Source organism: Malus domestica, chromosome 12 (assembly GCF_042453785.1).
Source record: "Malus domestica chromosome 12, GDT2T_hap1".
NCBI classification, from domain to species: Eukaryota; Viridiplantae; Streptophyta; class Magnoliopsida; order Rosales; family Rosaceae; genus Malus; species Malus domestica.
In genome coordinates, this window is record NC_091672.1 from 16,182,004 (window position 1) to 16,208,700 (window position 26,697).

General features: G+C 37.6%; 2 protein-coding genes across 2 annotated transcripts; one reads left to right on the forward strand and one right to left on the reverse strand.

Moving 5' to 3' along the window:
• The first annotated feature begins 21,281 nt into the window (after positions 1-21,281).
• On the forward strand, positions 21,282-23,394 carry LOC103413675 (ras-related protein RABC2a-like). The gene is made up of 6 exons (XM_008352119.4): positions 21,282-21,725; positions 22,154-22,222; positions 22,316-22,381; positions 22,458-22,579; positions 22,709-22,837; positions 23,015-23,394. The coding sequence occupies exons 1-6, from the start codon at positions 21,587-21,589 to the stop codon at positions 23,123-23,125; spliced, it is 636 nt and encodes a 211-aa protein (XP_008350341.2). The 5' UTR covers positions 21,282-21,586; the 3' UTR covers positions 23,126-23,394.
• LOC108170882 (putative pentatricopeptide repeat-containing protein At3g01580) lies at positions 23,260-26,689 on the reverse strand. Its single transcript, XM_029090760.2, has one exon. The coding sequence runs from the start codon at positions 26,540-26,542 to the stop codon at positions 23,954-23,956; it is 2,589 nt and encodes an 862-aa protein (XP_028946593.1). The 5' UTR covers positions 26,543-26,689; the 3' UTR covers positions 23,260-23,953.
• Between the last annotated feature and the right edge of the window lie 8 nt (positions 26,690-26,697).

Sequence of the window (26,697 nt, forward strand, 5' to 3'; positions counted from 1 at the left end):
TGTTTTCTTCATCTTTTGGACCATAATTCTTCATATTCTTGGCCTCTTTAGTTCTCAAATTCGTCCATCCACTTGGCCCATGCATTTGCTATCCATTCCAAGCCCGAAACATGCTCCAAAGGCCTCCAAAATGCATCTTCTTGCATACTTTGTACTTAGAGTCTGAAAACACACAAAAATAACTTTGAACACTAAAATAACTAAGGAAATACAACGTAAATGCACAAGAACAAGCTAACTAAGTCGCATAAATATGCTCCTATCAATGCACCCATTTCCAACAACACCTGTAGAGCCAGACAAACATTCCTCACACTTTTCCTCCTTCAGGACCATCTCATCACCCGTGAATCCTATAGTTCCACCTGCTGCAAAACCCCTGCAACACTTGAGACTAAACATCACCAGGAGAAGTGTTGCTTCAAGTACCTAGAGGGCATACTCGAAGCCTTCTGCCACAAACTTACTACAACCCGACCTTGCACCCGTAGCACTGTGGACCCTTGCCTCCGAAACCAAATCTGAACCTGTTGTCTCTCTCAGATCCTCTTTCCAATTTTCTTCCACGATTCCAACCTTGAATAACTTAAGCAGTCTCGTGCCCACCATCATCCATGATCTCCTTTGTGTATCATTCCACACCAAAGAAGCTTGCACCTGCTCCAAACTTATTGTATCTTTCCATGCAGTAAAGTTTCACAAGGTTCTCGTACGAATCTGAAAGTGAGGTAAGAAGAAAGAGGCCTTTGTCTTCTTCCTCATCATCAACTTTTACAGTTGATCCAAGTATCCCTGAACACGACTTCCATTTCTTCAGGCTTCCATCACTGTCCTTTACCAAGAGCAAAATCGCCTCTCCCTTTAAACTGCTCAATTGAAAATTCCATGGTGAACAACAAATCTGGACCTCCAACAAACCAACGCCTCCAACGATGCTCTGATACCAATTGTTGTGCCTTGGCCCGTTCGTCAGTGCGGAAACGAGATTCAGATTACAACCTCACCAAATCATACTCAGTTAAACAGAATAAAATACAAGAAATAAAGACACTGAGAAATTTACGAGGTTCAACAAAAACATGTCTACGTCCCCGAAGAGATATTGCTCTTCACTATGAATAACAGTACAAGTACACATGAGTTAAATCAACATAACTCAATCCCGAATCCCTTGCACACCCACTCATAGAATTTTCTCAAAAGCCTCACTCTACCCCAAGAGTTCTTTCACTAGAATAGTTTTCACTCTAGCTCTCTTGATTTTCGCTCAACCCATGTTCAACCTTTCCCATGGGAAAGCTGAATGCTCTTTCCACCTTGGATGCTTTTCTGATGCAAACCTTCTCCCTCGGCAAGCACACATAATGCAAGCATTTCCTTGCATTAAATAAAGGCCAAGCCATCATCACATTTCTTGCATAATGTTCCCAAAGTCAAAAGGCAAACCCACTTTTGCTTTTACTTTGCCGCACTTGTCTGCAACTTTCGTGCAATCCACACAATGTGATATTTCCACCGAAAGCAAACACATGTCACTTCATTGTTGCCAGCTCAAAATATAAGCCAATCACAACAACAGTGTCAGACCATATTTCATACCATCTCCAACTGAGGGGCCAAAGGATCATAGGCCAAACATAATCCTGTGACAAAAAATCATCTCCAACCGAAGAGGCCAAAGGGCCATAGTATGGAATGTGAAGAATTGAAATAAAATGAGGTAAAATAGTATGGAATAGTGAAAAGTACGTGACAAATGGTGTAGGAAAAAAATTAAAAAGGCTGGGCAAAAAAAAAAAAAAAGTAGGCTGGCTAGCTGGCCAGAGATGGCCAGTGGCCTGATTGGCTGGTTTTGGCCCGGTGAGGCTCACAAGTCCTTTGGCCTAGCCCTTAGTTGGAGACCGTTTTCATGTCATTTCGGGCTATTTTTTGCCCTATGCCCCTCTGGCCAAATCAGTTGGAGATGGCCTAATAAGCAGCCATTCTTATCCTTATCTGCAAGGCCATCCTTATCCTCCCATAATAAAAACACACCTCAAACAGTTTTTCAGAACTCAACAACATTGGATTGTCATCATCCTTAATCACCAAAACTCTTTAATGGGAATCGCAGTTAACCTCCATTAAAATCCTGACAGAAAGTCCATTAAGGCTAAAGAGTGAATTCTCATCAACACTAATCACTGCCTGTGTTATATAGTCAAGGATTTCAGCAGCTTTATACTGTAAGAGTATGAGTATGAGACAAACATTTAGAGTCGGATTGTATAAATCTTTGTTTGGAAAAGTCATGTTGATAAGCTTTTGGTAAATCCTATTTGTTATAGAATTATGAGATAGTGCGGTGTACCAATTCTATATGGGATATGACTCAGTATCAAGAGTCTAGTTAGTTCATATTGTGATATGGTTTAGTTGTTTGAGTTCCATACGAATTCTAATAGGAGAATACTTGGAACACTGCTATATATATGTTTAGCCACTGCTCTTGCAAAGATCTGCTCATTTTATATTTGTTCCAAATACCTATTGTTCGGTGAGTACTTGTGCTTTGTTAAAGAGCAGAAGGTTAAACCTATTCGAAGAGCTGCAATGGCGTCGTCTTCGATCTCAGGTTCTGCAGGTCAGTTGTTATGTAAGTTTCAGTGTTTAATTCTCATGAGCATGTTTGGTCTAGATATATATATATATATATATATATATATATATATATATATATATATATATATATATATATCTTGTTCTTGGTTTCTGATAATTCAATTGGTTAACTTATGATTGGTGGTATTAGGACATACATATGTTTATATATGTCTTACATGTGGTACCATTGAATTAAGAAATCTTGGTTAAAGAACAAAAGCTTAATCTGCCATATTCTTAAAGTTTTTTTTTTTTTTTTTACGAACCTAGAATTTTTTTTAAGGGGATACTTAAACAACAACGTTTTTCTGTTATAAAAAAAAATATATATATATTATTGCCCTTTAACAAAGCGGTAATGTTTCATAGGTTTTCAGAATCTTCTTTTCTGGGTTATCCTTTCTGGTCTTCGGAATTTATTTCTTTCAAAGGATTGCAATGACAAAGGAGTATTGTTACCTTTCTTTTTCATCTTTGCCATCTTGATTTTGTTCATGCGTGCATTCATATATGAATCTTGGAAGGTATGAATGATTAATATCCTTCTCGTCTATGTTCTTACTGAAGAATTGAATTTGTTTGAATATAGATGATATAATTTCTCATCATGTTGTTGGTAATTCCATAAGTAGATATTGCAGTATGTTTAAATTGCTTTCGTTGCTATAGAAATTAATAACTGCAGTTGCTTTACCAACATTGAAATTGCTAAATCCATGTGAAGAGTGATATTTGAAATTCACTCTCTTGAACATGAATATGTATTGAAATTCCCTGTGAATTGTTTATTCTATATGTGTTCTCTTTTGGGAGATTAAGAATATATATATGATTAAATTGATTCATATTTGGATTAAGGTGAAGTGATTGATGGAAATCAAGAATCTTATTGGATTCAAAATGTTGATTTCATTGTTGTCATTCTGCAGCTTCACTCAAACTATAAATTTGGCTGTTGTGCCTATACTCACTGGTGGAAGCAATTATAGAAAGTGGAGAAGAGAAATTGAATTGCTCCTAACACTAAATGAGTATGACATAGCACTTGACATGCCACAACCTGCAGTTCTTAATGATAAGAGTACTAAATCTGAAAAGGTGGAATTTGAAAGATGGACAATAGCAAATAAGGTTGCACTGTCCATATTGGAAAGTGGTATGCCGGACACTGTGCAAGGAGGCATAAAGAAGTAAGATATGGCAAAAGACTATCTCACTGCTATTGAGAACAAATTTAAAGAGTCTCAGAAGGCTGAAATCGCTCAGTATATGACACTTCTCACAACCTACAAGTTTGAGGGATGAGGCTCAATTAGAGACCATATCATGAAGATGACTGATGCAGCTGAGAAGTTGAATTCATTAGACATGAATATATGTGAAAAGCAACTTGTTTTCATGATTCTGCAAGCCTTGCTTTTGAAGTTCAGTCAACTGAAGGTTTCTTATAACACTCAAGACAAAACCTGGACAGTGGATGAATTGATTGCACAGTGTGTGCAAGAAGAAAATAGACAGAAACATGACAAAGGAAAGGAAGTGGAGATTGTCAACTTTGTACAAACATCCAAAGGGAAGAAGGAGTTCAATGCCAATTCTGGGAGTTCGAATGCTGGTAAAACTTCTAAATCCAATTACTATGATAAATCTGCTTTATCTGCTAAAATATCTAATTCCTCTAAATCTAAAATTTTTAAAAAGAAAGCTAAGAATATTGAGAAAATCAGATGCCATCACTGTAAAACAAAAGGTCACTATAGAAAAGATTGTGAAATATTCAAGGAATGGCTTAGAGCAAAAGGTAGAATTGATATTTATTTATGTGAAGAGTCAAACCTCATTGAAATTCCTGCAAACTCTTGGTGGTTTGATACTAGTGCGTCTGTTCACATAACTAACTCATTACAAGGTTTTAAACAACAAAAACAATCAAATTCTTATAATGTCTTTGTTGGTGAAGGAACCAAAGTTTTAGTTGAAGTTGTTGGCATTGTTAAACTCAAGCTTGAGACTAGTTTTGTGTTACAATTAGAAAATGTCCTCTATGTTCCTTTAATGAGGAGAAGCTTACTTTCTACATCAAAATTAGTCCTGCAAGGCATCGTTTTCATTAAGGATGTTGAATGCACAAATTTTTTCAAAAGAGGGTCCTTGATTGGAAAAGATTTTTTGCATGACAATTTGTGGAAATTGCAGTGTTCAATAGTTAATAATAGTCTGCATGTTTTGAACCACGACCAAAAGAATGCATATTGACGACACTTACATGTTATGGCATAAAAGGTTAGGACATATTTCAAAAGAAAGAGTTTTGCAACTTTCAAAATTAAATTTTATACCAGTCATTGATTTCAAAAATACATCTGATTGTATTGATTGCATGAAGGGTAAAACAACCAATGTAAGAAAATTAGATGCTAAGAGGAGCCAAGCATTACTTGAACTCATACATACAGATGTTTGTGGACCTTTTTCAGTTAAAACTATTTGTGGGAATTCATATTTTGTGAGCTTTATTGATGACTTTTCTAGACACAGTTACATCTTCCTTATAAAAGAAAAGTCTGCAGTCCTTGAATGTTTCAAAATCTTTAAAAGTGAAGTGGAAAAACAGTTGAACTTAGAATTAAAATTGTTAGATCAGATAGAGGAGGGGAATATTTTGGCAGGTATACAGAAGCTGGGCAACAGAAGGGCCCTTTTGCTTACTATCTTGAGCAACAAGGGATTGTGGCTCAGTACACCACTCCAGGAACACCTCAACATAATGAGGTTGCAGAGAGAAGAAACAAGACATTGATGGGCATGGTCAGAAGTTTAATTTCAAGATCCAAGCTACCTGGTTTTCTCTGGGGAGAAGCTTTGAAGACTGCCAATTACATCTTAAATAGGGTACCTACAAAGTCAGTATCAAAGACACCATTTGAGTTGTGGACTAGTAGAACACCAACCTTTAATCACTTTCATGTGTGGGGGTGTAAAGCAGAAGCAAGGTTCTACAACCCTCATGAAAGAAAACTCGATCCAAGAACCAAATCATGTTATCTTATTGGATACCCTGAGAAATCAAAAGGGTTTAAATTTTATTGCCCTCAATCACATACTAGAATACAAGAGACTCACAATGCAATTTTTCTAGAAGATGATGTATCAGATTTGGTCCTAGACAATTTCGAGTTTGATGAAATGGAACAATAGTTTGATAGCTCATCTTCCATGGATTATAATTATGTCTCTGTGTTACCAAGACCTTCTGCATCAATCATTGATTTAGATAAAGAAATGCCTAGAACTAAAACTGTTGAAGCTGCTGCCGAAGATCAAAGCACAGATCCACTGGTTGATCAACAACCCTAAAGGAAATCTACCAGAATTAAAAAACCGGCCATTTCTGAAGATTTTGTCTATCTCCAAGAATTTGAGTTTGATATTAGGGATATTGATGATCCTGTGACTTATCAACAAGCCGTTCAAAGTTCTCAAGTCACCCTGTGGCAAAACGTTATGGAAGAGGAGTTGGAATCGATGACCAAGAATAATGTGTGGACACTGGTGAATCTCTCATCCAATATCAAGCCTATTGGGTGTAAATGGGTATACAAGACAAAAAGAGATGATGCTGGCAGAGTTGAAAGATATAAGGCACGTTTAGTAGCAAAGGGGTTGAATCAAAGGGAGGGTGTAGACTACAATGACACATTCTCACCAGTTTCTTCCAAAGACTCAATAAGGGTAATTATGGCTTTGACATCACATTTTGATCTGGAATTACACCAGATGGATGTAAAAACTACTTTCTTGAATGGAGACTTGCAAAGAAGATATTCACATGATTCAACCTCTTGGATTTGTTGAAAGGGGGAAAGAAAAGATGGCCTGCAAGCTTAATAAGTCAATCTATGGATTTAAGTAGGCTTCAAGACAATGATTTCTTAAGTTTGATCAAGTAATCACATCCCATGGCTTTACTAAAAATAAAATGGATGACTGCATCTATCTTAAGTTTAAAAGATCGAACTTTATCTTCCTCATTCTATATGTTGATGACATTTTTCTTGCAAGCTCAGATTTGCAGTTACTTGTGGATACCAAGAAAATTCTGAGCACAAATTTTGAGATGAAAGATTTGGGAGAAGCTCATTATGTGCTTGGAATCGAAATAGTGAGGGATACACAGAAGAAATTGCTTGGCTTGTCTCAGAAGGGTTACATTGAAAGGGTCCTTAGTAAGTTTAATATGGAAAGCTGTAATAAGGCTAATGTCCCAATAAACAAAGGTGATAAGTTCTCTTGAGATCAATGTCCTAAATCTGAGCATGAGATTGAATTGATGAAGATGAGGCCATATGCTTCATTAGTTGGAAGTCTTATGTATGCAAACATATGTACTAGGCCTGACTTGGCATTCATAGTTGGTTTGCTGGGAAGATTTCAATCAAATCCAGGTAAATCTCATTAGATAGCTGCAAAGAAAGTTCTGAGATATTTGCAGAGAACAAAAGAATTCATGCTGATGTATGGTAGAGAGGATTGTCTAAAGATCATTGGCTATACTGATTCAGATCTTGTTGGAGATTTGGATGAAAGGAAGTCAACCGGAGGTTATATTTTCATGATGAAAGGGGGTGTTGTTTCATGGAAAAGTGCCAAATAGACAATCGTATCAACATCTCCAATGGAAGCTGAGTTCGTAGCATGTTTTGAGGGAATGAAGCAAGCAGTTTGGCTTACAAATTTTGTTGTTGAAATGAAGATTGTTGATTCTGTGAAGAGGCCTTTAAGAATGTTCTGTGACAATTCTGCAGTAGTGTTTTTCTCAAAGAATAACAAAAGAACTTCAGCTTGAAGATTGATGGATGTGAAGTTTCTTAAAAGTTAGAGAAATGGTAAAGAAAGGGGAAATCGAAATTCAGTTTTTGTCAACCAACTTGATGATTGTGGATCCCCTGACTAAAGCACTCCCTAATAATGTTTTTAAGGGACATGTTGTTCGAATGGGGGTGTTAGAGTCTTTTGACAAGTGGGAGTGAATCATAAAGGTTGTTGTTTGATATTTCATTACTCTGCATTGATATTGAAGTTGCGGTTCTGCAAGCTGAGTTAGTTCTATTTTGGTTGAGTTTAATCTTCTCAGGTAGTTTATTGTTAGCTATTTTCAATAAAGGGTTTTTAGTTTTTCCATATGGGATTAATTTGTGCTAGAAAACAAATTTTATATATGAGATAGTTTGGTTTGCTAGAAAATGATTTTGTGATTTTGTTGAAGCATACTTTCGGGACTATTGATTATATTGTTGGTATTGATAAATTTTAGTTATCAACTGTGATCATGGCCTTGTTGTGTCAAGATTGGCTTATATGAGTGGGAGTAATGTGTTTTAACATTACTGCAAATTTTAGTTCACATTTTACAAATTGCAGATTGGGTATGTTGTGATTGCTGGGTTAATTCTGTAATGGACAGAAGAAACTCATCAGTTCCATGCTTTAAAATGCTTAGGTAAGGTTGTATGTGATAATAAGCTTTTGGTTAACTTGGACTTGGTGATCACTTCCATGATTTATAAGGCTTTTAGTCATATTTCATACTCAAGTGGGAGAATGTAAGAGTATGAGTAGGAGACAAACATTTAGAGCCGGATTGTATAAATCTTTGTTTGGAAAAGTCATGTTGATAAGCTTTTGGTAAATCCTATTTGTTATAGAATTATGAGAGAGTGTGGTATACCAATTCTATATGGGATATGACTCAGTATCAAGAGTCTAGTTAGTTCATATTGTGATATGGTTTAGCTGTTTGAGTTCCATAAGAATTCTAATAGGAGAATACTTGGAACACTGCTATATATATGTTTAGCCACTGCTCTTGCAAAGATCTGCTCATTTTATATTTGTTCCGAATACCTATTGTTCGGTGAGTACTTGTGCTTTGTTAAAGAGGAGAAGGTTAAACCTATTCGAAGAGCTGCAATGGCGTCGTCTTCGATCTCGGGTTCTGCAGGTCAGTTGTTATGTAAGTTTCAATGTTTAATTCTCATGAGCATGTTTGGTCTACATATATATCTTGTTCTTGGTTTCTGATAATTCAATTGGTTAACTTATGATTGGTGATATTAGGACATACATATGTTTGTATATGTCTTACATATACTACACAAGAAGTTTTGGAATCATAACCAACACTCTCGGATTAGAGATCAGGTCCATATCCATGATATGAGTACCCCACCTCTCTATGTGAAATATTTGGCCCTTAACATACCATGGCCTATCGTCCATGACAACTCAAGCTCCTCTTCATCAATGAACTCAATAGCATACATACCAACAATGTTCAAAGTGGTCTAAATAGAAAGGGTTATTGATATCGGACCCCCAAGTAAAGCCTAATTTGCACTTGATAGCCCTAGTATCTAGTTGTTTCACCACCTATGATGCACGGATACTTCTGTTTGGTCCCGTATCCCGTATCCGATACTTGATCGGATACGATACTTGCCCGATACTCTCGGATACTCGTCCGACACGTATCCTGGTTGATGGACACGAATTTGACATAATGGATATGCGTATCCTACATTCAGGATACACGTATCCTGCTTTTAAAATACATTTACACTTTCAAAAAAAGGTAATGAGGAGGAGAAAATTAATAGGAGACATCTATAATTGAAAGTTGCTAAATACAAAGAGCTTCCCTCTAATTAAAACCATGAATACGATTCTCACACTTCTTCTACTGTATAAAGAGGATTAGATTTTGAACTTTCCTTCTCTAACAACTCAAATGTACTTGAATTTGAATGATGAATTATGTTTTAAAATGTATATTTTTGTTGCTATATAGATTTTTATTTGCCGTATCCATAGCGTATCGTATCTTAATTTTTAGAGATTTTCCGTATCGCCGTGTCGTGTCGTATCGTATCGCCGTATCCGTATCCGTATCCATGCTTCATAGTTCACCACAAGCTTCCCTATAAGCACTCTACTTTGCATGTGCTCAACATTAAGGCTAGAGTACAGGTTGGTGGTCACCATAGCGAGACATATTTCCATGGTAAAATTACTGCAAGCACCCTCAACAACAATTGGGGGCTGACCAGTCTGCGGGGTTGGGAATCTATTAGCCTAGATGGTAGTCTATGGCTAGTGGTGATTCGGGGTTGTCTAGAAGAGGAACCTTCAAGTTGAGAGATAATTGCCTTGATAAAATGAGAAAGATGGATAACTAAGTACAGACTGGTTGGGAGTGAAGAAATAGAATCCCAACTGCATCTATAAATACACAGCAACAAACCAGAAAAGCAGAAATACTCCAAAACCAGTGTTAGGCAATAAATGTAATTGGCTTCGAAAAACAAGAAAATGAACACAAGGAAACTATTTATCTTCCCTATGGAAATACACTAACAGTGGATAAAATCTAGCTTTCCAAGAGTAATTATCCGCATGCAGTCGTCCTTGGAGAATTCAAGGGTCCCCCATCATTATCAATTACCCCTCCCAGCACGTTAACACTTCCGCACAAGGAATCGAAATGGCAAAAGCACTTTTTAAATCCAAATACTTAGATACAACATCTTGATTGTATGCGGAGAACCATTTGAAATATCCCAATAATCTTTAGCTCTCTTCAAATTCTTAAAACCCATATAAACCAGATTAAATTGACAAAACTAGGTAACCAATTGAATTTATATCTAACAGCATCCAACCAGTTACTTCAACTAATTGCCCCTCAATGCGATAACTCATTATACCAAATTAGGGATGGCAATTCTAATCGTTAAACCCAATAACCGTGGATAACCGTCCAAATAGATTAGATTTGCGTATGAAAATTCTTGTATATTTTGGATATGAGGAAAAACCCTGAATAGTATTCGGTTATGGTTATAGGGATCCCTAATCCGTATCCGTCCCTGAATCCAAACCAAATAATATATAATATAATTATATATATATATATATATTATGTATATTTATTATTCACCGAATCCATTACCTTGAAAATACAAAAGTTGCATTGTGTGAGTTGCATTTCGTTGGAAAGTTCAAAAGTTTTGAATCAAAATCAATGAGAATTCAATAGTACTTATGAGAGATATTAAATATCAACTAACATCATCAATGTTTAGCTATAATTTTTATACTTCACAAGATCCATTTATTGAATCATTTTATACATCAAATATTTAATGACGAAATTAATATTTACTAAATTATAATGCATCAATTGAACAAATATATTTTTTGTATTGACGAAGATGGATATAACCATTAACCAATGGGGAATCCGTTACCTAGTGGGTATGGCTATGGCTATGGATAATACCCGATGGTTCATTTGCAGTTATGGATATAGTTAATTTTTGTGATTATGGGGATAGATATAGCATTTCTATCCCCAAACCTAACCGTTGCCATCCCTATCCCAAACTAATTAGATGAATCAGAGTCGAACAAATGAATTTGAAAGCCCCAATTTGGAACCCTAACCCTAGGCCTCCCCTTTTTCCCCTTTGGAGTTTCGACTCTCATTGGTCTTGTAGGAAAGTACATCTCTCCAATTTGTTTTTTTTTTTTTTTTTGAGTGAAAGGCAAATTTATTGCCAACATAAAACGAAGTTACAAGCCAGAACTTACACAACCAAGGCCCCAAACAAATATGCTACAAAAAGGTGGGTCTTCCAGACAAAACAGGCTAAGCCCTAACCAAGAGATTAGGCCCAAAAACATAAACAGACCGAAAGAAACAAAAAAACCCTAGTCTTCTTCAACTCCCGCCGCTACAGCACCTCTCAATCATCATGTTTCATAAACCCCAACGAGTGCCATAGATTCGATCAACCAATGCCTCAGAGGTTGAAAGAAGGAAGATGCCATCATCCATCAAATAAAACCTCTCCGATTGTAGCCACTAAGTAGAGAAAAATAAAGAAGCCATTGGGATCCCCCACTCGCGACATTACCAACAAAGGCAGACCAAGAGAAGGAGGTGGTGCGAACACCTGAGCCAGTGGGAACACCGGAGCTCTACACACCCTATCGATATACCGCAACAGATTGCGGTTGAAAGTGATTGCAAATCGGCTAAGGTAAGATATTAATGAAAGATGGAACCAAATTAGAAAGAAAAAAAAACTAATTGCAAATGATGGAGAAGGCCAGTGAAGATGGAGGGATAACAGGGGTTAGATAAAAGGAAAGGTAAATTACATAAAACTACCTCAACTATTAGGTCAGTCATAGTTTCATACCTCATCTTTAAAAAAAATTCAATGCCATACCTCATCTATGAATTTGTTATAATTTCATACCTTCCGTCAGTTTGTTTGTCAATTCTTCAGTTAGATAGTGATGTGGTTTGAGACGGGGACCACTCTCTATTAAAAAGTAATTAAATAAGAATTTTTTTTTTTTTTGCATGGGGAACCCACCCTTTATCCCCCTCACCCTTTCTTCCCCCTCCCGTCTTCTCTACGCCGATCACTACCGCCACTTTCCCTTCGACCTTCCCCTCCTCTTCAACCTCCCCCCCCCCCACTCTCCCTTCGACCTCCCCTGCCGCTCCTATCTTCTCTGCACTAATCACTACTGCCACTCAAAAACCATCATCCAAAACCAATCGAAACCAAAAACCCATTTCTGAAATCGAATTAAATAAAATAATTTATGGATACCCATCAATCAAAATCATCAGAAATCCAAAACCCATATCCCAAAATATTTCAAAAAGCTGTGAAAAGCCAGGAAAATATGTACTTGAAATCAACGCTTGAATTTTTTTTTTCAGGGGAAACAAAAACGAACCATCATTCAATAGGAACATGCAGATAGGAAGCTCGTGCTTGAAGGCATTGATCTTCCTCATCTCGTCCTCCAATATCTTGACAAAGTCGTCAAACTCATACAGCTTTTCGAACACATTTCCAATCATTGAAACCTCTTTGAGGAAATCACTGATCGTTGTGGGCACAAAAGTGGGCTTAAAATCCAAGCTCAGTTTTGGAGGAACCAAACCCATTTCAATATTTGGAGATTTACATCCTTTCTTTTGGCAGATAATTGGTTTCTATCGTAATCTCTCTATCTTTTGTATGAATTAACCAGGTGGGTGAGTGACAGCTGAAGGTGGTCAGCAAAGCCGGAGAAGCGGTGGGGAAGATCGAAGGGAGAGTGGTGGTAGTGATCGGCATAGAGAAGACGGGAGCGGGGTGGGATCTTGGTTTGGGGAAGACAGGAGGGGGAAGAAAGGGTGAGGGGGATAAAGGGTGGGTCCCCATGCAAACAAAATTAAATTTTTTTATTTTTTTAGTTTTTAATATTTTATTAATTTTTTAATAAAGAGTGTGCCCCATCTCAAGTCACATCACTATTTAACAAAAGAATTGACAGACAAACTAAAGGAAGGTATGAAATTGTAACAAATTCGTAGATGAGGTATGACATTAAAAAATTGTAAAGATAGGATATGAAACTGTGACTGACTCAATAGTTGAGGTAGTTTTATTTAATTTACCCTAAAAGGAAAGATTGGTTATGAGGACATCGGCTAATAGGATCGACATCATGTGGGGTGGAACAAACATAAGGGAAATGATAGCAGGGGCAAAACAATAGCAGAAGGTAAGGAAGAGAAGCAAAACGCAGAAAGAAAAGACTGCCACCGACCCTAGCCATAGCTAAGGCCGGCGGCTGAACGGAAAACTTGAGCTGGAAACCCTCACACAAATGGTGAGAAAAAACTCTCAGGGAGAGAGAAAAAGCTCTCATGGGGAGAGAAAGTCAAGAATAATCACAAGGACTTTTTAGGTTCTTTGTTGAAAATATTCTTAGTTGCAATGGTTTTATAAAGGGTAAATTACATAAAACTACCTCAACTATTGGTCACACGACACTTTCATACCTCATCTTTTTAAAATGACAATGTCATACCTCATCTTACGAATTTGTGTCAATGTTATACCTCCGTCATTTTTTCTGTTAATTTCTCTGTTAAGTGCTGACGTGGTTACATGCGAGGCCCACTCACTAATCCAACTGGATTAAAAATTTATTAAATATATTTTTAATAATTAAAAATTAAAAGTATTAAAAATAATTTTTTTTTATATTAAATCTCTTTCTCTCCTCTCTCTCTCTTCTGTGCATCCCCAAAATCCCTTCACACCCGACCCCCCAACCCCTTCCCACCCGTCCCCCCCCCAACCTTCCTCTACCACCCTCCCCAAAAACCCAGATACCTGTGTCCCCCCTCCCTCAAAACCCAGCTCACCTTCTCCCATCGACTCGTGTTCCCCCTCCCCAAAAACCCAGATCCCATTCTCCCCACCAGAACCCTTTTACCTTTTCTCCATCGCGTCCCACCCAACCTTCTCTCCTCCAATCCTACACCCAAATCTTCAAGTCAGTCTTCTCTGACAACCCCCTTCCCTCCGACAATCTGCACCCAGACACCCAAAACGACGACGTTGACCCGAACCCGGAAGGTGGCTTCGCGCCCCAATAAGGATCTTTCTGGTTCGCTCGAGGTCGGTGTGTCGATGGGTCAGGATAAGAGATTAACTAGCAGTGGGATGGTGAAGATGGAGGAAGAGAGGTGGCGGTAAGGTAGTGAATGATGGTTTTTGTGTTGGCAGTGGGGGGAACACAGATCGATGGGAGAATGGGAGTTAGGTTTTAGGGGAAGGGGGACACGGGTATCTGGGTTTTGGTTTTAGGGATGCAGAGAAGAGAGAGAGAGGCGAGAGAGAGAGAGAGATATTTAATATAAAAAAATTATTTTTTTAATTTTTCATTATTAAAAATATATTTAATAATTTTTTAATCCAGTTGGATTAGTGAGTGGGCCTCGCATGTAGCCACGTCAACACTTAACTGAGAAATTAACAGAGAAACTAACGGATGTATGACATTGGCATAAATTCGTAAGATGAGGTATGACATTGTCATTTAAAAAAAATGAGGTATGAAAGTGTCGTGAGACCAATAATTGAGGTAGTTTTGTGTAATTTACCCTTTTATAAACTACCCTCTCCTATTTGTTTGGTTTAATTCCTATTATTTCTTTTTGTATTTTGTTTATTTGTCTTCTTCTTTTTCTATTTTTTTTTTTTTTTACTCCTTAATATGGAACATAAAAATAAGGGCAAATTACATTTTACCACCTCATTTTGGGTCCTGTGACAAACTCATACCTCACCTTTTAAACACTGCAATGTCATATATCAACTTACAATTCATTGCACTGTCAGACATCGTTAAATTTTATGTCAATTTGGCCGTTAAATGTGACATGGCAAGCGTGGGTGCCCACTCCCTAGTCCAATTTTGTTATAATAAAAACACAAATTACATTTTACCACCCCAACTTTGGATCACATTACAAACTCATACCTCATCTTTTGACATTGCAATGTCATACATCAATTTACAAATTCGCTACAATGTTAGACCATGTTTCCTTGTCCATCGATTTCTCTATTAACTACTAATGTGGTAGGCACGAGGTCCACTCCCTCGCCCACTGAAACTCAACGTTGTTGACTTATCCACGATGAAGTGAGGCTAATCCCATTCACTAAATATATCTCATCTCTTGAATCGGCGAGTACGAGTATGAATATTGGCCCGATTGTGGGACCGAGTAGGCAACTCCGTTTGTCCTTTGCTCAAATTCACTTCACATTCATCTTTGTCATCTCTTTCTTCACCATCGACTGTTCATCCCTTAGGAATCATTTCATCCCCGGCTTTTGTTCTCCTACAGCTTCCTATTCGCTTCGTACTTTCTCAATGTCGGCAAATTAAGAAGTGTGCTTTCCGGCTTCGATGACTCGATAAAGACAGAGACAACGCATTCGGTTGCTCGTTCTTTCTCAAAGTTACATCGAACCCATTGGCAGTTTTGATTTCTCTAATTTTCGGAAGTTGCCGTCAATAGATAGCCCCAAATCTAGCTCAATCTCCTCCTTTTCCAATCCCGCTTTAGAAATCTTCACCATTTTCGCAGAACTCAAAAATTAAAAAAGATTCATGCTTCAAGTCTTTTTTTTTTTTTTTGGTTTGCTATGAAAATATTTAGGGCTTTATGGGTTCAGATTTTTTGAGGGAGAGAAAAAGGAGGAAGGGGAAATAGCTAGGGATGAAATGAGGGAAGGACCCATGTGGCAGAAAACTAGAAGAAGAAAGGACGATGGGTGGACACAGAGGATATTTTGGATATATTTAGCATACTTTGGATATATTTAGTAAATATGATTAGTTACACCCAATCGTGGACATGTCAGCAGCGTGGAGTTGTAGTGGGCGAGGGAGTAGGCCCAGGGCCGGTCTAGAGATTTTTGAGGCCCAAGGCGACATCAAAAAATGTGCCCTCACTTTATATAAGAAAATTATTTGTTTTCACACGTAAGATATCAATAAAATTATACTTAGAAAAGAACTTCAAACTTAATAATTTTTAAACACGGAAAATTTTATTTATTTTGTATCGTGAGAAGAAAACAAAAAAACTTTGGGTTTACAAGTAAATAGATATGAGTTTTGTTTTCTATATGAACTTTTAAAGTGTTTTTGTATAAATCATGGGGTGTTTTTTCTGATTTACTAATCTTGTCAATATGGGACTAAAAAAATAATGATGTTTTTGAGTCTTTAATTAATATGTATAAGTAATAAATGGGTACTATATTAAACTTTTTGATGACACGTCATATCATTTGCAAATTTGGTTTAAAAATTTGGTCAACACATGACTTTTTGTTGAAGATTATATTTGAATTAGAACAAGGCTTGGCAATTCCTAACACGACCCGATAACCCGACACGACACGACACAAAATTAACAGATGTTCGGGTCGACACAATAACAAATTAGGTCGTTATCGGGTAACCCGATAAGCACTTGTTAAGATAACGGGTTGGTTCGGGTATACATGTGGGTAACACGATACACAATAAGCAAAATATTAATTTTATAATTTTATATGACACACCCCGACCTAGATCGAGGCATGTTGGCCGTCACGTGAGGGTGACGTAGCCATGTGCACAATGCGGAAGCAATAGAGATATAAGGAATTACGAATAAACAAAAACCAAATCAACTAGAGTACTAGATAAGATAAGGTGCAAGTGCGAGATTAAGTGTGAAATACACAACTAGAGCATAATATCTTAGATGCAGTCAAGCAAAACAAATACTAAGAATACAACACCTGAGGGTGATCCTACATAGTGATGTTCTGTCAGAACCCCCGTCAAAATCCTCGTGATCCACCAAAGCACTTCTACTTAAAACCTGGAGGGGCGCAAAACAGAAAGTGTGAGTGGGCAAAAACAAAGCTTTTCAAAATCATTTCATTTCTCAAAAGTTCTAATCCCTCGCCGTAAAACCTGTATAATTTCCCCAAAAAAATAGAATATATATACATATCTCAAAACCATGCTCAGAAAAACGATATTCATAAGTATGCCATGCCAAAGTATCTTAATGCAATGCTATAGGTAAACCGGGCAAAATATATAAATATCAATATCGCATCAGCCAAATCTCTCTAACTCAAACTGCACTGCTGAGTATACAACTCATAACCAATCTCAATCATATCAAATCAAATCCTACACACGAATCGGAACCACCTACAATGGTCTGTATGACAAGACTAGGTGTAAAGTAAATATGCTCTAATGCTACGATCAGGTGAAGGCTGTGCGAATGATCGCGAGTCACCTACGAGTCTAAACCACCTACAGTGGTATGCACGACAAGCCTATGCACCTAACTTGGATCCAAGGTGAGCATATGGTGCGGGAGGTGAACATCACGTGAAGGACTGTGCCCTAACTCTGGACGGGAGCACTAACACCAGGGTGCAAGTTTATGAGCTCTCAATACATTACAAAATATCTCACATAACTGAAACAATCTCATACCTTTGATTTATGAACTTACCTGGCACTTACCTGTGTGTCCGCAGCACCAATCATGAATGTATGCAACTACTAATGCATAATTAAAATAGATAGATACTTGCATGGCATTTCCAAAACATATATTCATTTAAATTCATTTTCTGGGAAAAATCTCAAGTATATAGGTATATACGGAAAACCAAAAGCCCACTCACTAGTATGTCGAATGGTCGTAACCCTGAGCCTCAATTGATGGCGCTTGTCCTCATGATAAGTCTCACCTATATGCGAAATAACTTAATAAACGTTATTTAAAGCACATAACCAAAACTAGGTAATAACTTCTCATGCATTGCTCAAATGGTGTATTTGAATATACCACCATGATCTACTCAACCTCAGGAACATTCCCAAATTTTTAGAAAATTTTTCCAACGTCCCACGCGTGGCCAACCCTGACGAAATCCTTAACTGCCATTAGGGAATATTCCACTAAAAATTAGAATATTCTATTAAAACTAACCTGACGCCGTTAGAATATTCCGTCAAGTTTGACGGAATATTCTCTGTCTTCTTCCTTCGAACTCCAGTGACCGTCATAGTTGCCGGAAAACTGGGGAATTTTCAAACCTTAATATCTCAGTCCATACACAACCAAAATCCATGAAATTTGTACCAAAATGAAGCTTTCAACAAGTAGAACAAAACCTTACCTTTCAAAAGTCCTAAAACCGACGATACTCAACTTCCTGACGTCCAAATCACTTCATTTTTCTTCTCCGAGCTTCGTGAAGACGATCTAAAGCTTCCTATAACCTTAGAATCTTCCAAAAACTCCACATTTACGTGTGCATGAACAGTACTTCGAATCAGATGTTCTTGGTTCTTTGGTTTTCGAAGGTTTTGAGTTCAACCAAAGGTATGGTTGGATTCCTAGGCTTGCTAGGAGTTCAAAACCACCCTTCAAACCTTCAATCCATGCATGAAATGCTTGATCCAAGGTTTGTCCGTACACTATATAGAATTTGCAGAAAATTCGAAAGGTAGGAGAGAGAGAGATATCTGAGTATGTGGTATGCACGTGTGGTGTATGTGTGTGGTCGTAGTTGGGTCGCCAACCAGCACAAAACCTTAAGTCCTTTATTTCTAATTGGTCCCAAAATATTAGGGACTTAACGAATTGGTCCAAATCCAAAATTTAAACCACACAACACCACAAACACTCAAGGGCATATTTGACATTTCACGCCTAAAAATATATTATATTAAATATTAAAAATTGGTGACCATTGGATCGGCTTAAATATACATACCATTCAATTTCTTAAGTGTTATATGTACAAAATAAATAATTTAAATCTACTTAATAAATATATATATATATATATATATATATATATCACTGTTCTAAAAATCTCCGCCTAGCGCCGCCTAGGCCCCGCCTAGGCACTAGGCCCCAGCCCACCGCCCCGATTAATGCCTAGGCCCCAACCCACCGCCTAGACCACATAGGCACCCGCCTAGCCCGCCTAGGCATCCGCCTAGCCCACCTAGGCATCCGCCTAGACCCGCCTAGGTTGCAACTCGCTTAGACAAAAAATACATAACTTTCATTTTGCATTTTGTTTTTTTTCCAATAAATTGTAAGAGACTTGTTGCATACTTGAATGAACAAACATTATATCCTTATTTCACATGTTTTCATTATGTTCCAATACTTCATTATATATATGCATTCTATTTTGTAATTTATGATGAAATTATATATATTTCAAGTAGAAGTATACACTTATTTACATGAAATATGATAGATTTACTTAAATCCGCCTAGTCCGCCTAGGCGCCCGCCTAGCCGCCTAGGCGCTAGGCCCCAGCCCGCCGCCCGACTAGCGCCTAGCGACTTTTAGAACCTTGATATATATATATATATATATATACATACCATTGAACTTGATGGGATACGAATTCTACGAAACTAATTTCAACGATCCAATCATCAAACTTGTTTGTATATGCTTCGAGATCGCATCAGCAAAAAATCGCAAAAATCAAACATTCAGAGATCAAGTGACGGGACAAAACTTTTCGACGGTTATCAACGAAAAATTACAATTTAACGATTATTTCAAATTTTGATGAATTTTTACAGCTACACTTCTTGACCCTATATGAATATGATGAATGAACTCGATCTTCAATTAAAAATATTTACACTAGTGGACACCACAAAATCTTATGTTATAATTAATGAAAGTATGAATAAACTCTTAAGTGCTAGTGAATCTATTGTTTTGATGGAATACGCATTCTATGAAACTAATTTCAATGATCCAACCGTCAAACATGTTCGTATATACTTCGAGATCGCATACTCCAAAAATTTCAAAAAACAAACGTTTAGAGATCAAGTAACGGGACAAAACTTTTCAACGGTTATAAACGAAAAATCATGATTTAACGGTTATTTTAACTCTGATTTTGATGATTTTTTACAGGTACACTCCTTGACCCTATGTGAATACAATGAATGAATTCGATCTTCAATTTAAAATATTTACACTAGTGGATACCACAAAATCTTATGTCATGATGATCGATGAAAATTGAGGATTTTGTAAAATGAATAACATGCATGCTTTGTGTTCCATTGGCAAGGTTTAAACTTTTGAGAAAGGCTTCACAACCTTGAAAACAAAAACTCTTTCATTTTGCATATCCTTGCACATTTAATATTTTGTAATAGACTAGTAGTGTATGGATGTTTGTTTATTAGGCTCTTATTTTCAAGTGTATATGTAGTACTTAAACGACAAATGTGTTTTAATGTTTTAAAGTAATATTTATGTAGTAATGTGTGGTATATGCAAATTTAATATAAAAAAAAATTTCTTAACGGGTCGGGTCACTTTTCCCGTTGGGTAAAGTGACCCAACCTGTTAAGGACCCATTAAGATAACGGATGTGACACAACACGACCCGTTAAGATAACAGGTGTTACACAGACACGACCCGTTTGCCAGGCTTAATTGGAACAAATGTTTAAAAATAACAATCTACATAGCTATTAGCTACTAATTAAAAATAAATTAACAACCAAATAAAAATTCGTAAAAGTTGAAAATAATAAACATGCACTTAGCATTTCGAACTTAGGACCTCTCGTGAATTTTAAACAACGAAAACCATTTATTTTAATTAAACTTCTTGATCATTTAGTCAAATTTTATATATTTATACTCTTATGATGAAAAGAAATTTGTAAAAATTGAAAAATAAATAAGCACACATGGTGTTTTGAACCCAAGACCTCTTCATTAATTTCAAACAACAAAACCACCAATTCTAGTTCAATTTCTTTGTTATTAAACCAAATTTTATAAATTTATACTCTTATGAAAACATATATAAATATACCGTCCTAATAATTTTGGTTCCCCCAATTATTTTGGGCCTCGGACGGTCCCAGCACTGGGTCTGGGCCGGCCCTGTAAGCCTCACGTTTAACACATCAGCAGTTAACATACAAATTGATGGACAAGGAAACGAGGTCTGACAATGCAACGAATTCTTAAGTTAATATATGACATTGCAACGAATTCTTGAGTTTGTTATGCGACTTCAAGTTGTGGTGTGATAATATGTAATTTACCCTTTTTATTTTGAAAAAAAAAAGTATGACTTTATTATATAACCCAAAGTAACAAGAAAGATAAAAAGGGAAGGTGATGCAGTTCAGGTATAATAGCCGTTTTTTCTTTAGCTTTTTCTTCTCTGTTTCTAAACCTCTTTCCTTCCTTCTCTTTCCACTCCAAAAAAGGAGATATAGCTGCATTGATTCTCTCCATTGCCATTACCACCTTTCCTCATTCTCTCCTTCGCTGTCTCTCCTCCTCCACCCCTACATACGTTTCTTTCTCTCTACTTTTTAGAGAGAGAGAGAGAGATTGACAGTTCAGAGAGAAAAAACAGCCATCATCACCGCAGAAAGAGAGAGAGAGAGAGAGAGAGAGAGTGGTTTGAAATGGGTTCTTCAGGGCAGAGCAGCAGCAACTACGATCTGTCGTTCAAGATCTTGCTGATCGGAGACTCCGCCGTCGGCAAAAGTAGTCTGCTTGTTAGCTTCATCTCCAACTCTGTTGACGATCTTGCCCCCACCATTGGTATTATCAACTTTTGAACCCTTCACTTGGGAGGTGATAAAAATGTCATTTTGCTAATTCTTGTGTTAGTGGTCTAATGAGATGAAATGTAGATAACTAAGCAACCAAATAGTATATTACAGTTGGATCTATGTTTGGATTTTTGAAAGTCAATTGGCCACTAACTAATATCCTTATGATTAAGAAGATAATATTGCAGACGCGGGTTAGGTCAATTGGGTAGTGCACCTACACTCTTGCAGTTAAATGCGAATCTATCTTCGTGTAGATTAAGGTAGTTAGAATAGTGTACCGTCAATAACAGAGAATTATTTTTTTTTTGGGAATACCGAGGAAGGGGCTCGAAAAAGTTAGGGGATGTAGTGAATTTGAACTGATTGGGACAACCATTGTGGTACATTTGATGAATTTTGTTGCATTGTTTGTAGGTGTAGATTTTAAAATCAAGCTTCTCACTGTAGCTGGGAAGAAAATCAAGATGACAATTTGGGACACAGGTAAAGCTTTACACCAAGTTTTCACATCATTATATTTGATGAAATTGGGAAATTGTCTCATAAGATACCAAATCACATCATGTAATATTGTAGCTGGACAGGAGAGGTTCAGAACGTTAACGAGCTCTTACTACAGAAATGCCCAAGGAATCATCCTCGGTACATTATCAAAACTTCTCCCGCTTCTCTTAGTAGCATCTGTTTCCTTATCATAGAATCGTCTGCGTTGTTTTAGTGTATGATGTGATCCGGAGAGACACCTTTACCAACTTATCGGATGTCTGGGCTAAAGAGGTGCAACTGTATTCGACGAACCATGACCGTGTCAAGATGCTTGTTGGGAATAAAGTTGATAGAGTAAGTTTCGTGTTGTCCGTGTCTATCTTTGAGAAACTCCATGTTTTTAGCTGTCTGGTCTCTGGTGAAACCTTTCTTGTTATCTCAGTTTCTTGAACAAGTTACGAAATCGATTCTTTGCAATTTCAGGAATCGGAAAGGGCTGTAAGTAGAGAAGAGGGGATCTCACTTGCAAAAGATCTTGGATGTTTGTTTCTTGAATGTAGCGCTAAAACTCGAGAAAATGTGGAGCACTGCTTCGAAGAGCTAGCATTGAAGGTACTTCTGAGAAAGTTGTCCCTAAAAACTTGTTAATATAATTTTAACAGTATAACTTTCTAATCATATTGCTAAATGCTAATTACTTAATAGCTCAAAGCAGTTTTCGTACGATTTTATGGACATACGGTACATTTTTTCTGTTCCCAATTCTAATCAATGGGGATTGTGCAACAGATAATGGACGTTCCTAGTCTCTTGGAAGAAGGTTCAACAGTGGCAAAGAGAAATATTTTGAAGCAGAAACGGGAAAATCAAGCACCACCTAGCGGTAGTTGTTGCTCGTAAAGTGGCGTCATGCGCACATCATATGAAGCTTGACTCACAACATGAAGAGATAACGTATATGTAATTTTGATCTGTTTTCGTCTTACTGCATAAATGTTTGTTTCAATCATATAATGCACAAATTCGCACACATATAACATACTTATTAGCTTGTGTAAATGTAATCTCCTTGTTTTCGGCCGTGTTATGGAAAAAGAAACGTTTTCATGAGCAACATTTAATACATGTACATGGACTATGTTATATAAAACTAGAAACGTTTGGTGTTACGACATTGAATACATAAACATGGACATGTTGGGATGTCTAAAATTGTAGCAATAGCGACTTGCAAAACCCCACTTCCTGACATGATAGGACAATGCCCATAAGTTTTCTGTACATCCCCACATGTTAAGTTCTTCAAGATCATTGCTAGAAGAAAACTTTCTTGCACCCGTTGAATGAAACGAGTGTTTCACATTTATGGTTGTGTGCCTCTCAAATGAAATAGCCAATGTGAGACACCCGTTTCGTGCAACGGGTGCAGGAAAGTGTGCTTTCTGCCTTTTTTAACTATAAACAGTTTGGTCGGAAACTAAATAACCAAACCTGTTAAAATTGAGTGCTCCTCCATGTTTGTAATTGCTGCTATTGCTCGGTGGTTCTTCCGTGCTTTTGAGAAACTCATATTCCTGGAAGATTTTCTTTCATGTCACAGCATCTCAATAAGAATATACCCGAGGGAATCATTCTTGAAGGCCAAGTAAGAATCCAGTGAAGACGAAGTTCTTCCCTTGCAATCCTCAGCAATATGCGGAACAAGAAGATTATTACCCCTCTTTCTACCTAACCCTCTTCATCTCGGAAAACCCAGTGAAGATCAGGAATATATCCACTTTCTTTGATCAAGACTGAAAGTGAATTTAAGCTTGAATAAATTTCGTCTGATTGAAGGTGTGATGTGTCTGAGGCAACAAAACAGTGAACCTGACTTTTTACAACAATCCAACTTATTCCCGGAGGCTGTTTTAAACCCTTTTCCCTGAGCATTGTTCTTGTCTGCCTGACCTCTAACCACAGCCCTGCTGCAGCGTATATATTAGATACCAAAACATAATTCCCTGCATTCATGGGTTCTAATTCGACAAGTTTTTCAAAGATGGTTCCAACTAACTCAGTGGCAGAATGAATCCGACAAGCATTGAGCAAGGCTCTCCACACTGATGCATCCGGTTCAATAGGCATTGATTCGATGAACTCTTTAGCTTCATCTAATCGGCCTGCGCGACCAAGAAGGTCAACAACACAACCATAGTGAACAAGCTCAGGTGATATCTTAAAATCGTGTACCATAGTGTGAAAAAGCTGCAATCCTATCTCTGTCAAACCAGAATGCCTGCAAGCAGATAGAACAGCTACAAAAGTTGCCCCGTTTGGACGGATACCATCTTGTATCACTCGTGAAAACGCACGAATAGCATCATATCCTTGACCGTGCATGCTGTACCCAGTAATCAAGGCATTCCATGAAATAATATCCCTCGTCGGTAAAATTCTAAAGATATTTTCAGCATTTTGCATACTCCCACTTCTTGCATACATTGATATAAAAGCATTTGCAAGAGGTAAATCAAAACCAAAAGAGAGTTGCTTTCTAGTTGCATAAGCATGCAAGCATTGACCTAGAGGCAGAGAGGCAAGTTGGGTACATGATGATAGAATATTTATGATCGTCACCGAGTTGGGTTTCACTTCTACAACCATACGGCTAAATAGTAACTGAGCTTTGTCAATTTCGTTGTTCTTGATGTAACTGGTAATCAAAGAATTCCATGCGATCACGTCTCTGCTGGAACATCCCTCAAATAAAGTTCTAGCTGTTGCTTCTTCACCGCAATTCATATATATATCTGTTAGTGCAGTGTTTAAAGGGAGGTCAACTTCAATCCCATGTTTTATCACAAAACCGTGAAGTGCTCGCACTGTATTTAAACAAGTTCCATCTTCACAAGTAGCAAGGATAGAAATTATTGTGTGCGAGTTAGGCTTAGTTTCAGAATCTCGCATCACCGCAAACATTTTCCATGCTTTGTCTTGTAATCCATTGCAGGCCATTGCCCGGATCAGAGTATTCCATGAGATAACGTCTGAATGTTTCATCTCAGCAAAAACCTTCTGAACAAATTCAACGCAGTTCAACTCAGCATACATATTCAACAATCTATTCCCCAGAGAAACATCCATTTTCATCCCACTCTTCCTCGCTAGAGCATGCAAACTTTTACCCTTCCTCAGGCCATCAACTAAATTTTCACACACCGACAACATTACAACAATAGTTCTTTCGTCTTCCTTGATTCCTTCTATTCGCATTCTAGAAAACAAGCTCAAAGCTTCCTCATAAAAGCCATATTCAACATATGCAGATATCATGGAGTTCCACAAAGCAACATCGCGGTTGGGGACAGCTTCAAACAATTCACGCGACAACTCAAAACATCCACACTCGGTATACATATTGAGCATCGCATTTACTGTGAACAGATCACCACTGTAACTATTCTTGATAACCATTTGATGAATTTGTCTGCCCAGTTCAATAGATCCAATTCCTGCACAGGCTTGAATGACAACCAGCAGTGTAGTAGAGTCGAACTTAACACCATCCACAAGCATCTGCAAAAAAAGCTTCAAGGCCATCAGGTGCTCCCCAACATCAACATAACCGGTAATTATTGCATTCCAACTAACAATGTTCCTCACAACCATCGAATCAAACATTAGGCGCGACATTTTGATGTCAAATCTCAGATAAAACCCAATCAATGCAGTACCCACATGAGCATCCAAATCAAGGAGTCCATTCCTGAAACCAAATCCATGTATCTCCTTTCCTGATCTCAACTGCGAAACCTCCCTACACGCCAAAAGCAATGCAACCACACTACGTGAATTTGGTCTCAATCCCTCATTCTGCATCTGCAAAAACAACAACACAGCCTCCCGGTAACAACAACACCCCACATACCCATGTATCAAAGCATTCCACAAAACCAAATCTCTCTCCCTCATTTCATCAAACACGTCAACTGCATCATCAACAAAGCCGCCTTTGAAGTAAAAATCGACAAGGGCAGTCCCAATTCTAACATCTTTCATCAAACCCGTGTTCCGAATGCTCGAATGTATTCCCTTGCCTCTCTCAACGGCGCCCAGCCTCGCACATGCCTTGAGAACCAGAGGCAGAGAGGCGCTATCCGGTGCCACTCCAAGAGATTCCATCTGGGTATATGTTGAGAGGATCGCACTGTCATTTTTTAGCCTGGCGTGGTGCTTTATGATCAAGTTCCAGTCTTCTGGTTTTGGGTTTTGGATTTGGAGCTGTTTGGGTGTGGGAGGTGGTGTTTGCAGGCTTAGGTTGACAGGTACATCCATTGGCAGAGCTCCCTTCACATTTGGCGGGAGATTGTGAGATTACGTTATTTGTCATGTTTGTTTTTCTTAAGGTTATCACGTTGTGCTAGATTTTTCAATATAACCGGAACACAAGTAAAAAGAAAATGAAAAATATCTCTCTACTTATATTATGA

What these genes read in the sequence shown, in the direction of transcription:
- LOC103413675 (XM_008352119.4), top strand. Translation starts at nt 21,587, where the DNA reads ATGGGTTCTTCAGGGCAGAGCAGCAGCAACTACGATCTGTCGTTCAAG. An exon ending in TTGGGAATAAAGTTGATAGA is followed by an intron (nt 22,580 to 22,708) that starts GTAAGTTTCGTG and finishes TTGCAATTTCAG; the next exon opens with GAATCGGAAAGGGCTGTAAG. An exon ending in TCGAAGAGCTAGCATTGAAG is followed by an intron (nt 22,838 to 23,014) that starts GTACTTCTGAGA and finishes ATTGTGCAACAG; the next exon opens with ATAATGGACGTTCCTAGTCT.
- LOC108170882 (XM_029090760.2), bottom strand. Translation starts at nt 26,542, where the DNA reads ATGGATGTACCTGTCAACCTAAGCCTGCAAACACCACCTCCCACACCC.